The sequence below is a fragment of the Sinocyclocheilus rhinocerous genome, unplaced genomic scaffold, assembly GCF_001515625.1.
Source record: "Sinocyclocheilus rhinocerous isolate Xijiao unplaced genomic scaffold, SAMN03320098_v1.1 scaffold1813, whole genome shotgun sequence".
Taxonomy (NCBI): Eukaryota; Metazoa; Chordata; class Actinopteri; order Cypriniformes; family Cyprinidae; genus Sinocyclocheilus; species Sinocyclocheilus rhinocerous.
Window position 1 is genome coordinate 73,293 of NW_015623663.1, and position 13,106 is coordinate 86,398.

Genomic DNA, 13,106 nt, shown 5'->3' on the forward strand with positions numbered 1-13,106 from the left:
TTATCGCGATGTGTGGGCACACAGAAAATGAGAGTGCGCGAGTGAGTTCTCAAGACTCAAAAGCACGTGCAAATGATACGCTCCGTCATCTGTCATCGCGTTATAAGCGCAGAACCTGCTGGAATGAGTAGAATTATTATTAATAGGCGCAATCCCGCGCCTGAAATTCAAGACCTGCTCTGTGTTCTCTGCTAATAACCCGACTGTGAATGATGCGAGCGGCGTCACTATGTTGTCAAGCTGCAGCCGTGGCCGAGAATGATTTTTGGTACAACAACAACAATGCGCTAAATGTTTCTTTTCCCCTCATTTTTTCCAATTGACGGAAATCCGTCGTAGACTCACTGCAATTAACGGAAATCCATCGTAGACTCACTGCAATTAACGGAAATCCGTCGTAGACTCACTGCAATTAACGGAAATCCGTCGTAGCGACGGAGAACTTTAATCCCTGAGCCAGTCTGAATGATTTGTTTACGAATCTGGATCTCTTTGGGATGATCAATGATCCAGTTGCAATGATTCTCAAGTTCAGACAATTCACAATTATCAGTGAATAACAACATGAATTTCAGTCTGATGTTTGAGCATTCGAGTCTTTGATGACACTTTCATGGCGCTTTTGCATCCTCATTCATTTGTATTGCATTAAAAAGAGTGACTAGTATATTACTACTAGTACAAAGAATGAGGAGTAATTATAACAGTTCTGCTACAATCTGGCTGAACTATAACATCATACATAAAATCACAATGCAAAAAAAGTCTTTATGGAAAATACATTTTTCAAACATTTTTTTTCTTTTTGTTTTACAGTGGATTGGACACACGTTTGTGAGAAGCTCTGTAGATTTACAGACCCATAAGCAGACGTGTGTTTGTTGATGTAGTGAACAGCTGTCCCGTGTGTGTGTGAGAGAGAGCTGCATATATGCCAGATCACTGAAGTTGCCAAAGCTGTTGCAGGTCAGGCTCTCTCACACACACACACACACACACACACACAGTTATGTGCTGGTGTTTGCAGCACATCACTCAGAATCCCTGTCCTAGCAGGTTTGACAAATATGAACTAACTCTGGCCTACCGCAGACGCTCCTGATCTCTCGCTTGTTTCGCATGCGTCAAACATTCGCACTCATCAGAGGGAAGCAAAACCAATTAAAAAGTTTCAGGGCTAAAAATAAGCCTCAGCATCTCTGGAGACAAGCTTTACTTCATCATATTTAGCTTGATTCATATCGGTTTCACGGCTAGCAATTCAGTTAAGAGTGATCACGCTTCAGTCACCATCTAGGTTTGATCAGCTTTTTTAGAAAATCATATGCAAATTAGGTAGAAATGTAATGATACTTACAATGCGTGCACATTTCCAGGGGATAACTTGCCTCATTTCCCTACAAAAGAAGAACATAAACATGCAGATTTCATGAACCTTTCTTAAATGTACTACACATGACCTCTCTCTTACAGATATTAAAGTCAAAGACAGCAATGTATTATATAGTATATAATAATAAAAAAGCATCATATTTTAGGGATCAAAAACACTGTAATTTGGGAGAAATTCAAAGCCAGTAAACCATTAGGAAGATTTCAGATGAGCGCAACACCGGTGAAGAGACGACGCCAACTCTGCATCAACGTACAAACCCGCCAAATTAACCTTATATTGTAACGATCACGATTACATCATGCAAGCTTTGCTTTAATGTCACAGGCATCTCTGATAACAGATTTCTCATTTGTAATGTAGAAATACTGGACTTCTGTATAGCTGCTTTGAAACGATATGCATTGCGAAAAGCACTTCACAAGTAAATGCAAATTAAATTTAGTATCCGAGGCATTTTAAAATTATGATGAGGTCTGATATATATCGTTATGTCAAATAAAAAAAAAAAGTTTAAAATAAATGTTGAAATAAAAAATAAATCTTGAATAAATCTAAAAAACAAAAATCTTTTTTTGTTGATGTACAAATAAATAAATATGTATTTAATTAATAAATAAAACGAATTTTCTTTTTTTTAAGCACATTACAATAAGAAAAACAAACAAATAAATTAGCCTACCATTGATGCCCTGCCAACCTGTTCTTATTTAGATCATTTTGAAACTTTAACAGCAAAAATATGAACAACAGAATCCTACATACTAACGTTTCTATGTCTCGAGCATAACCGTGGCTGTGACACAGAGACAGTGATACAAATCAAACGCTGCTCTGTTCTAGAAGATGAAATACTAAATGGCTCCACTCTCTGTATCTCCATCTGCTTTGATTTATTATTTATAAAGTCCCATTCAGTTCAAGGGCTCAAAGGCCCATATTCTGTCTCCGTCACAGTAGTGAGGGACAGATGAGCGTCTGACTGATTCATTCTCTGTAATAAATGAAGCTCATACACAGGTAGTGGAGCTCCACCAGGAGCCGCTTTTGCTTAGTTTTAAAGGGGTTATATGATGCGATTTCAATTTTTCCTTTCTCTTTTCAGTATTTGAATGTACAGTATTTGAAAAATAATGTGTTTTTTGAACATTAAAGCATGTCAACATATTCTGTTACACCAAATACACCAAATAATGATCTTTAAAATAGCATCATATGACCCCTTTAAACATTTCAGGTCTGGATTCTTTGTGTGTTTTGACTAAACAGCAGTGGTTTGCACATTAGCGCTATGTCAGGGTGAATGTGTGATGTGTGTGAGTGTATCTGGGTTTGGTGTTGTGCAGCAGCGTGGGCTTTGTGAACGGATCATGTGATCAGCAGCGAGAGCTGAAGCCCCACAGCAGCAATACAAAGAGATGGAAAAAGCTACAGTTGGGCTGGCTATCGAAACGAATTTAGATACAAAGACTTGAAAGGGAGAATCGTTCAGTCAGAGTGCAGAACTCGCACTGGACTGAAGTCATGGGCCGCTTCAGTGATGACCGCGCACTTTCTGTATACTACTTATTCCTAGCTTGAATAACCCTTTAGATTTTTTTTTTGCTACTGAAATAACCAATGTGAAGTCTTGATGTTCTAATGCATCTGGTTAAATTCTGGGTGAGATACACAGGCAAAAAATTTCGTGACAGAACATTTATTAATTACACTTAGGGCTGGACGATATGGCCAAAATTGATATCACGATATATTTCTTAATTTCGGTCGATACGATATAATTCCGATATCGATATGAACACTATTTATCTGAAATAGAAATCTTTTGTAACATTATAAATGCCTTTATCATCACTTTTGATAAATTTTAAGCATCCTTGCTAAATAAAAGTATTAATTTCTATAATTTCTTTCCCAAAAAAATAATAAAAATTGTACTGAATGGAATAGTGTATAATGTTACAAAAGCTTTTTATGTTTTTTATGTTATGTTTTATGTTTTATGTTTATGGAAATGTTGCTGGAGACGGGCTTATTTAAAATGAAAACTCATTCTCTGCCAGCAGGAGGCGCTTTTAGAGTGATAAAACTAGCGGTTTCTCCAGTAACGGCTGTAATCAAAGCAGCTCCGCTCATGAACGCTTCTTTATCAGATCAAATGAAAATGCCATCGAAACTTTTCTGAAGACAGTCAGTTCCCTTCAGAGATACATTCATATAAAACACCCGCGCCGTGTTATGATTTTGAAACGTGCAGTGCTCATGTTTATTCAACGAAGTCAAACGGCACAAATAAATCAATGTATGGGAAACTGGTAATGTATATCGAAATATCGGAAATGTGTTTAAAAATCATATCACCGTTATTGAAAAAAATTATATCGCAATACATATTGATATTGAATTATTGTCCAGCCCTAATTACACTACAAATATACTGATTCTGCAGGACTCTTTGTGGTTTTGTCTTGCATCCTCAGAGATGAAACATCACAAATCTATGAAACTGACTGTGAAAAGCAGATGCAGTATATGCAAATGCAGAGCCGCAGTAAAATGGCATCTGAAGTGTTTTTGAAGAGTGGAACTGAGTTATTAATACCAGATCCAAAATAAACAAATGACACCGATGATTATTCACAGTAGACCTTACCATCCACGAGCCTTGCAGCTCAGAAAAGAGAGAATAGACAGGAAAAGATGGCGTTTTAAATGAAATCCTGAATCATTAGTGGGCTCTTCTGAGATGTAAATGAACTCTTTCGTGGGCTGAACATTGTCTGGAAGACCCAAGAGGCAAACACTCAGCGCAGTTCATAAATAATGCATTCACCATTCAGAGTCAATTAGACCGCACAAAACATGCACTGCACAGTGAACGCACACCCTTGCTCCCTGCAGAGCAAACATAAATACACAAACAAAACTCGCTGAAACATCTTCAATAACAGTGTAAAATGAATAGAGAGAATGAATGACAAATGTGTCATGGCTGGAAATGCTGCTTATAGCTGGTCATATTCATAACTGTCAGTCTTTGATGTCCTTTTTGCTCGTGCCAGTTACATTTAAGCAATACGGTTTGAGGCCAAAGAAGTGGTTTGTGATGGAGATGTTAGACTAGACATAGAGGAAACAATTTTACCGTTTCATTTGAGAAAACTAGCATCATCATACTGTATACACACAGAAACTTGATGGCAACCTGTCAAAATAAAAGTACGGTTTAACATGTAACAGAAATATATTACTCTTGCATTACATTTGTAAGGAATAATTGACGACAGGCTATTGAATTATTAGAAAAATAATGCACACCCGAGGTGGTGATGCGGCCACGACGCAAAGCATCATGTGTAGCCTTTAAGTTGCTACACTATATAGGCTAACTGATAAGTACCGATATCGGTACCGTACCAGTTAAAATGTGACCGGTACCCAACCCTAGTGATATTGGGGCCTTTCGCACCGCTTTAGTTCCAGAACTAACTGTACAGTACTAAAGTACTGGGACGATTTTGCAAAAAGTGGGTAGCTCCACAATTAGTTCTGGTACTATGAAAATATTCCCGCGGTGCAAAAGGCCCTATAGTTTCAATTCATAAAACAGGTTTGTGTTGCCTAACTTTGACGATGTGTATCTTCAGCACAGTTTGCAGTGCAGGCTGCAATATTAATAACATAACTTTTTTTTTGTCTCTTAGAAATGCACATTTGACAGTAGCTTGAGTTGACAGTAGTAGTAGCTTGAGTTAGGATGCAGATGCAAATTTATGTTCATGATCAAAAACAGTAACATCTGGACAAATTGTAACAGCCTCATGTTTATATAGTGAAATGTAATTATTCTGACTGTTTGAGTTTTATTAAAATTAACAATTGGTCTTCCATACAGCATACAGAGCATGATAACCACAGTTAAAACCACACATATAGCCATGGTAGTATGTAACTATATGGTCTCTAGGTATTTGTATGAAAAACAGTAATCTAAATACATTTAGTATAAATGCACAAAAGCTTAGCTTAATCACAAAAAATACTGTAATCATATACTATGACTCCTTTAACACATTTATTACATGTCTACATTACAAATATAATAAAATTCGATATGAATATCCCACATTTCTCCCACAATACCATGGTGCTGTTAGAGTTACTACAGTAAATCCATGGTAAATGATGCTGATTTGTAGATTGAAAAGCCTTCTGACTGTATCGCTGTGCACAGTGTTTCTGCTGTTTGTCAGCACTGTTTCATCTGCCTTTAAACTAGTTTAAATCATTTGTGCTCTTCACTGAATTCAAGCGCTTCACACTGGATCTCACAGCGCTGTTTAGTGTTGCGTGACCGACACTTATCAGTGAGTAAACGCATGCCGTCTGAACTTTGACCCGAGTGGATAAATGCTCCGTGTGGTGCAGTTCAAATGAGTAGCGCTGATTCCTTTCGCTTTTGGTGCATAAACATTATACCGAACACTTTTTATTGTTTTATCGCCGTTTTATCATTATTGTTTTATCGCTCAGCACTAGCAGAAAATCTATTCTGATATCCACGTAAAACCACCTGTCTATGGTGGTAATAACTAAAAAAATATCAGCCCTAAAACTAAAGATTATTATTTTCTACTAAAGGTAAAATTGCAAACATGAGTAATAAAGGGGAGAGAACTGATATGATCGTTCTTCATTCTCCTTTACAATGCCCACAAAAAATGACTAATGCTCACAAACAGCTGCACACAGCCTGAGTGCAGGCCTCCGCTTGACTAGTGTGTGTGTGTGTGTGTGTGTGTGTCTAATACCTGGAGAAAGCCAGCCGCTAGCATTCCTATTGATCTCAACTCCACGCAGGAACAATACTAGCTTTACATGTCAGACAGACTCTTCCTGTCTAGGTGGGCGGTTCTCCAACAGAATAAACTGCAATGTACCAGACCTTACATGACGTCCAGTGAAAACCTTGACCCCTCATGCATACTAATAATAATTCTTTAGTGCCTGAAGTAAATCTAAGGCTCTATTATTTTCATGATGCAGAAAACATTAGAATTGTATGGAATCGTGGAATACAGTCATAGAAATAGAAGTTACTGTATAATGCAGAATGTCAAAGATTAATCATATTGTGATATGGAATAGTGTCAATGTAAAGCGCAAAAAAAAAAACCCTGATATTTATTCATTTAATTACATTTCAAAACATTAATTAAATTGTTGCTGGTTTTTGCCTTTATTTCACCACAACCATTTACGATAATACATTTAAAATTAAATTGTAAATCATGTGGCTCAGTGGTAGAGATTGCGTTAGCAGCGCAAAAGGTCGTGGGTCCAATTCCCAGGGAAAACACATACTAATAAAAAAAATGTATAGCCTGAATGCACTGCAAGTCGCTTAAGCGTCTGCTAAATGCACAAATGTAAATGTACTATTGCAAGTAAACAAACAATAAAACAAATAAATGTTTAAAGATGTAATAATTCAATTTTTGATTTTTGATTATTAAAATTTAATTAAACCATTAAAGGGATCCTATTATGCTTTTTCACTTTTTTAATTTTAGTCCGTGTGTAGTGTGTATGTTTGGGCATAAAAAAGATCTAGAAAGTTACAAATCTCAAAGTCCACTCCAAAGGGAGATATTTCGTTTTTTAAAAATCCCTTTTCAAGAACTACAACGAACGGCTAGTTTGGACTACAGCTTTGGTTTCCGGGCTTTGTGATGTCACAAAGCGGCCCATTAGAATATCATTACAAACATTTTGAATGATATTATAATGACACCTATTTTGAGTGGAAGCAGAAACATGCTGTTTTTCGGGCCTGTCTCTTTAAATGCAAATGAGCTGCTGCTGCCCGCCCCTTTTCTAGAATAGAGCTGCGCCATCACAGCTTGTACCTGCTAAAAACATCTGTTTTGGTTTTGATTATCATGTTTATCGCGCTGAAATCATGCGTTTTAAACCATATGAGTTTAAACTTCATATATACAGTTTTCTGAGTGCACACGGACAGAAAGCGGCTGTCACAGCATGTGAGTGCTAAACTAAGTTTTCATTCACACACAAGTTTACGTTAAAAACACACAAGTTACAAAAACAGTTGGTTATTTCTGTGAAGGTAAACTGCTGGGAAATAAATCGCATGTTTATTTTAGATCTGTTTGGCAGCAGCAATATACATTAAATAAATCAATAAATCCACTGCTCTCTTGTCTCCTCTGAGGCTGGGACTCTAAATAGTGTTTTGTGCTCGTCTGTGCAGCCAAAGACAGAACAGTTAGCATGTTTTGCTCAAACTTTCACCAACCATGGCGTTAGAACTGGTACACCGTTGTCGCTTGCGAAATCACAATAAGCCGTGGGTGGAAACTTACAGATTAAGGGGCGGTAATATTATAATGAGATCCCCTTGCCACGTCACTAAGGGAGAGAAATCAGACGCGCTCGTTTTTTCAGACGCTTGCAGAAAAAGGCTTCCCAAAACAAAGTTACTGGGTTAATCTTTTTCACGTTTCCTTGGTTGGTAGATGCACCGGGGACCTGATTATAGCACTTAAAACCTGGAAAAGTCAGATTTTCATGATATGTCACCTTTAAGACAAAAACAGAACTAAAGAAAAACAAAACAGAATTTGGGGGGAAAATACAAGATTCCATAGGGCCCTAAAAATGTGTTAATCTTTTAATAAACCATTGTTAAATCGTATAGGTTTCATGATTTCAATTAATTGGACATACCTTTTGAATACTAAATAAATAAATAGATAAATTAAACATTAAAATGGAAATCCAGAAAAATTAAAACAGAAAAAGAGAATGGGGAAAAAAAATGTCATGGGCCCTGTGAATCTCAGTGTATAGCTCATATATATGCATAGTGCCTTGCAAAGGTTTACCCAAATCATTGAACTGCAGATCCCAATGAACACATCAAGAGCTCTGCATGACACTATTCTGAAGGAAAGGCCATAAAAAGCCATTACTGCAGAAGACATTTGCCCAGGGCTGTAGCTGCTAAAATACTGAAGTACAGCAGTTCTCTAGCTGCAACATCATCACTAGAAACCGAGACAGAGCCTAGATTTGAACACAAAAGTGTGGCCACAGTATAAGCTATGGTATAAGCACAGTATAAGCACCAACTATGGTGGTGGCAGCATCTCATCAAGCTGCTACGGTCTGACGCTTGGAAGGAGGTTTCTGCACTATAGCGTCACCAAAGTTTTCAAAAATATTGAAATCTGTCAGAGCCATTGCCTTGTGGGCAGTGTATTAACATAAAACAAATGCATATATAACTGCAGATATAAACCGCTTACCGGTTCTTCTATAGGCATATCAACACAATATTTGTAATAGGCATGGGACGATAACCGGTTTCAAGGTATACCGCGGTTTGGAAAAGTCACGGTTTCAAAACCATTAAAATTTTCCGTTATACCGTTCCTGCGGTATGCGGTCACCTGTGTGTAGGATGGCCGAAGGAGATGAATCCCTGGAACTTTTTCCCACGTCGAAAAAGACGAAGTCTGTCGTATGGGAATTTTTCGGGTAACGTAGACTAACCATGTTCCGTACACAACGATGTTCCGTACAGATGACGTTTTAGCGCCGATCGCTACATAAATACTTCCAAGTCGAACATAAACTATATATCTGTCCCATCTTCATTTCTCCCTCTTTCACCCCCAATCAAGACAGAGACCCACCCGCCGTTTGTTTCAGTGTTGAAATAAATACTATCTGGCTTACTGCCGAGGCAGATAACATGGCTAATTAACTAGCTAACGTCAACTAGTTTCCTCCCTCACGTTACTTCACAGAGTGAGGAATAGCAGTCTAAAGTACGTACTGTACTTTTCTGCGATTTAGTACAAAAATTACATTTAGCTGGTATCACGTCTATACTTTTTAAGCCTCCTGCCATTGTTTACATCTGTTCAAAATCAAGCATTTTAAAAAACAAAAAACAAACTTTGCCACTGTTTGTGTGTTGTACGGAGAGACTGTGTGTGTGTGTGTGTGTGAGACACTCGCGCTCTCTTTCCTTGTGTGTATTAGGGATGTCAACGATTAATCGATGATCGATTAATTGTCGATAAGAGATGCAATAATTTATTTATGTTCTGATTATTGTTGAGCTGCAGGTTTAGGCTCACTTAAGTGACTGCATTTAATTAAGAAGAATTTAATTATTTATTCTAATTATTTAGCCTGACATGTTTACTGTTCCAAAATGTTCTATATGTTTCTTAAAAATAAAATGTGTTCAGTGGGAAAAAAAAGTTGTTTTTTTTACCCAGACATTTAAAAATAACATATTTTAGAGCTGTAATCGCAATACCGTGATACCGTGATATTTTTATTTAAGGTTATCATACCGTCAGAATCTCATAACGGCCCATGCCTAATTTGTAATATAGTCAATAAAAGAATTACTGGTCGTCAAGGGTCTGGACTCTGGAGCATTTTGTAAGGCACTGAATAAGCAGCATCACATCAGTCTTCATAAAGACTGATATTTAGTTCACACAAACTCAGCGTTTCAGGGCTTGCAGTTTGACCTCGAGCTGACAGCATGGCAGTGTTTGAGACGACACCCCTCCCAACTGCTGTCAGTCTGTCACAAGACTCTTCCAGAAAAAGACATCCACTATGGCGCACAGTTTTATTAAAATGAAGAAGCCCTAAGGACCTGGAACAGAACGTGGAAGGGCAGACCTAGTTTTTGTTCCAGTTAACTTTAAAGGGGTCATATGATGCTTTTTTAAAGATCATTATTTTGTGTATTTGGTGTAACAGAATATGTTGACATGCTTTAATGTTCAAAAAACACATTCTTTTTCAAATACTGTACATTATTGTAGGTCCTCTATGCCCCGCCTCTCTCAAACGCTTCGTTTTCTACAAAGTCCCTCCTTCCGACAAGCGCAGTCTGCTCTGATTGGCCAGCTGACCCAGTGCATTGTGATTGGCCGAACACCGCAAGCACTCGTCGGAAATGTAACGCCCCTTACCATAATCGCGAGCTTCATCTTTCAAAATAAATGTAAAGACAGAGCCCGAAAGGGGAACAGAGTCGCGTGACAGACACAGTGATGAAGCTGGTATGTGTTTGTGATGTGACCCCCTCTCTCTCTCTCTCTCTCTCTCTCTCTCTCTCTCTCTCTCTCTCTCACACACACACACACACACACACACACATTATGCGCAAAACTCCGCATTTGAACAGTCAATAGCAAATACTTAAACTAATAACAAAACAGTAGCTGATTCAGAAGCGCCAGATTGTCATAGCAAAGTCAGAATTACCTCCTCTCCTAGGTTCATGAAACGGTCGTCCATAAAATGCATTGCTGTTCTGTTGTAAGTGATCTTAAAGATTCCTAAATGCATCTACTTCTGGTAGGCCAAATAAAGTGCTTTTGCTTTCGCACTGAAACACACAGCGTCTCCCTGACATTCTGCATCAACACTAACTGCTTTACTGAAACCACGCCTTCTTTCTTTGCGTGCACATTTGGGCTGCATTATTCTAATATTTCCACATAGTGAGGTAGATATGTGGGGTGTGTTAGAACGAGCCGTTTTAGGGGGGCGTGGCAGAGTCTTAACTTTGATAAAGAATATCTCTTTGGTTTTGAGACTTTAGTCTTTGCAACTTCAGGGATCTTATCTATGCACAATCAGCTTGTAACACTCCAAAGAGAAAGGAAAACTTGAAATCGCATCATATGACCCCTTTAATGAAAACAATCAGCTGTTTTCCAAGGTAGGCTATAGGTGATGGCATCTTCTTGCTGGTTTACACTGCAATCTGTAAGTCATCACATTAACAACTAAGTGTAATGAGTTTCTGGTGTATGACTTAGTAACACTACTGAGTTTCTAGTGTAACAGACATTTACAACATTGGTGATGATGGTACATCTGGACAATACCGTGGATCTCTATAGTATTCATGGTTTTCTTTGAAGTACCATGTAAATAAATACTACATAAATGTTATAATCATTCAATATCACGGTATTGCCATCGGATACCATCACTGTGCCACCACAACACTGTATTTGTTATCTGGGCATGAAGATAACATACTAATACTAAAATACTAATTATTGAACGTGCTGAATGTAGAGTTGTAGTACTGCAGGCTACATTGTATGGATAAGTGCATAATTCAAAGAATAACTAAAAATGGATTATAGGCGAGATGAAACGACTTGAAACAGTATCCAGTTCTTATTTATCAAACTGTTGATACAATAATAGCAATGGAAATGGCTGCTTCTTGTAATGACTGTCATGTCTGTATGTATTGTCATAATTAATAGCTCTGGCTTTGACTTTAAATGCCAAACAGCATCACACAAGGCACCAGCACTGTGTTACTCAGCTAAGCATTCATTTTGCAACCACTTTGCATGAAAAAGACTAAGAATAGACACTCAACCTGGCAGATGCACAATAGGAAACCCATAAATCTTCATGCTATGACAGCTTAGCCAACGTTGAATTTGTTGCCCAGTGTTTGCATGATGCATTTGAAACTAGGATATGTGGTGTTTGTTTACAGCGCTGCAAGCGTGTTGTGTTCCTTACCATTTTGCTGCCTGCACGACGGAATTCCCCCTCGGAATTGAACAGCAGTAAATGACAGCACAAAAATAAGAGGAAAATTCTGCTCTTGGTCTTGTTGTTTTGTGAAGAAAAGGCTGGTTTTGACACAGCAGCAGCGTAACCTTTTTTCCGTCCGTTTCCGTGGGTTTCACTGCAGCAGCGACGCGAGGAAGAGCCGCAGGGCGCGGAGGGAGGGAGGAGCGGAGGAGGCTCGCTGCTATTGGACGACGCGCGAAAGAGGCGGGGCAAATAAGCGCAGATGGGCGGTGCTTCGGTACATTACATACGGGAAACCTTTGCTCCACTCCCTCCCTTCACTCTCACTCAAACACAGTGGACTCACTGGAGTCGGGTCGTTCCTACTGTAGGCCTACTGTTATTTTCATGTCTTTCCCATCGATCTATGTCTTAATACGTCTAAAATGGGGGTTATGCGCAACAGACTTCCGTATTCTGTTAACCGGGTCTCGTCGCTTCCGGTTCAAGCGTTTTGCATATTCTTAGTTAAATATGAAGCAGTTTTACTCAAGATGCCTTCAAAGTAGATAGATACCAATGATGATCATAACCAATGTCCATCACATATGCGGACTGATATCTAAAAGTGTTTTTTATTTTTATTCTTTTCACATTTGGATATAAAATTTGAATAAAACGTCAGCAATAAAAACAGCTAGCTAGTTTAACTGATTATCTTAAAAGTCCATAGATATTGCTATTATTTAATACGGCTGTTAACACGTTCTCCGACAAACGGAAGCAATGAGACCTGGGGCAAGTTCAAGCTCAAACCGGTGTGCAACGTTTTGCTACGGTTTCCGGGTTGAACGACATGTTTCCTGGAAACGGTGTGCAACGGGGTTTCAGATGCGTTTTCTCTTGTTTGGTGGGCGTGTCAAACATGTCAGCCCAATCAGCAGCAACATGTATATAAACCACGCGGTATTAAAGAGACAGCTCACACAATGTAATTAACATCAAAATAAATTTACAAGAGCAAGTATATTGTTTGCACATGTTTATTTACATTAAAGGCAAAATAACTGAAATAATAAGGGCACAAGTATAGATCTGGAACTTC

General features: G+C 38.3%; 1 protein-coding gene across 1 annotated transcript in view; it reads right to left on the bottom strand.

Annotated features, from left to right (window-relative positions):
• Positions 1 to 12,229, bottom strand: part of LOC107719301 (calcineurin subunit B type 1-like) — a 27,998-nt gene extending 15,769 nt beyond the window's left edge. The window contains exons 1-2 of the mRNA XM_016526805.1: positions 12,008 to 12,229; positions 1,358 to 1,397 (exon numbers count right to left, since the gene is read on the bottom strand). Coding sequence (XP_016382291.1) covers positions 1,358 to 1,397; positions 12,008 to 12,010 — 43 coding nt within the window. The 5' untranslated portion in view covers positions 12,011 to 12,229. The remainder of the gene's footprint in view (positions 1 to 1,357; positions 1,398 to 12,007) is intronic.
• Between the last annotated feature and the right edge of the window lie 877 nt (positions 12,230 to 13,106).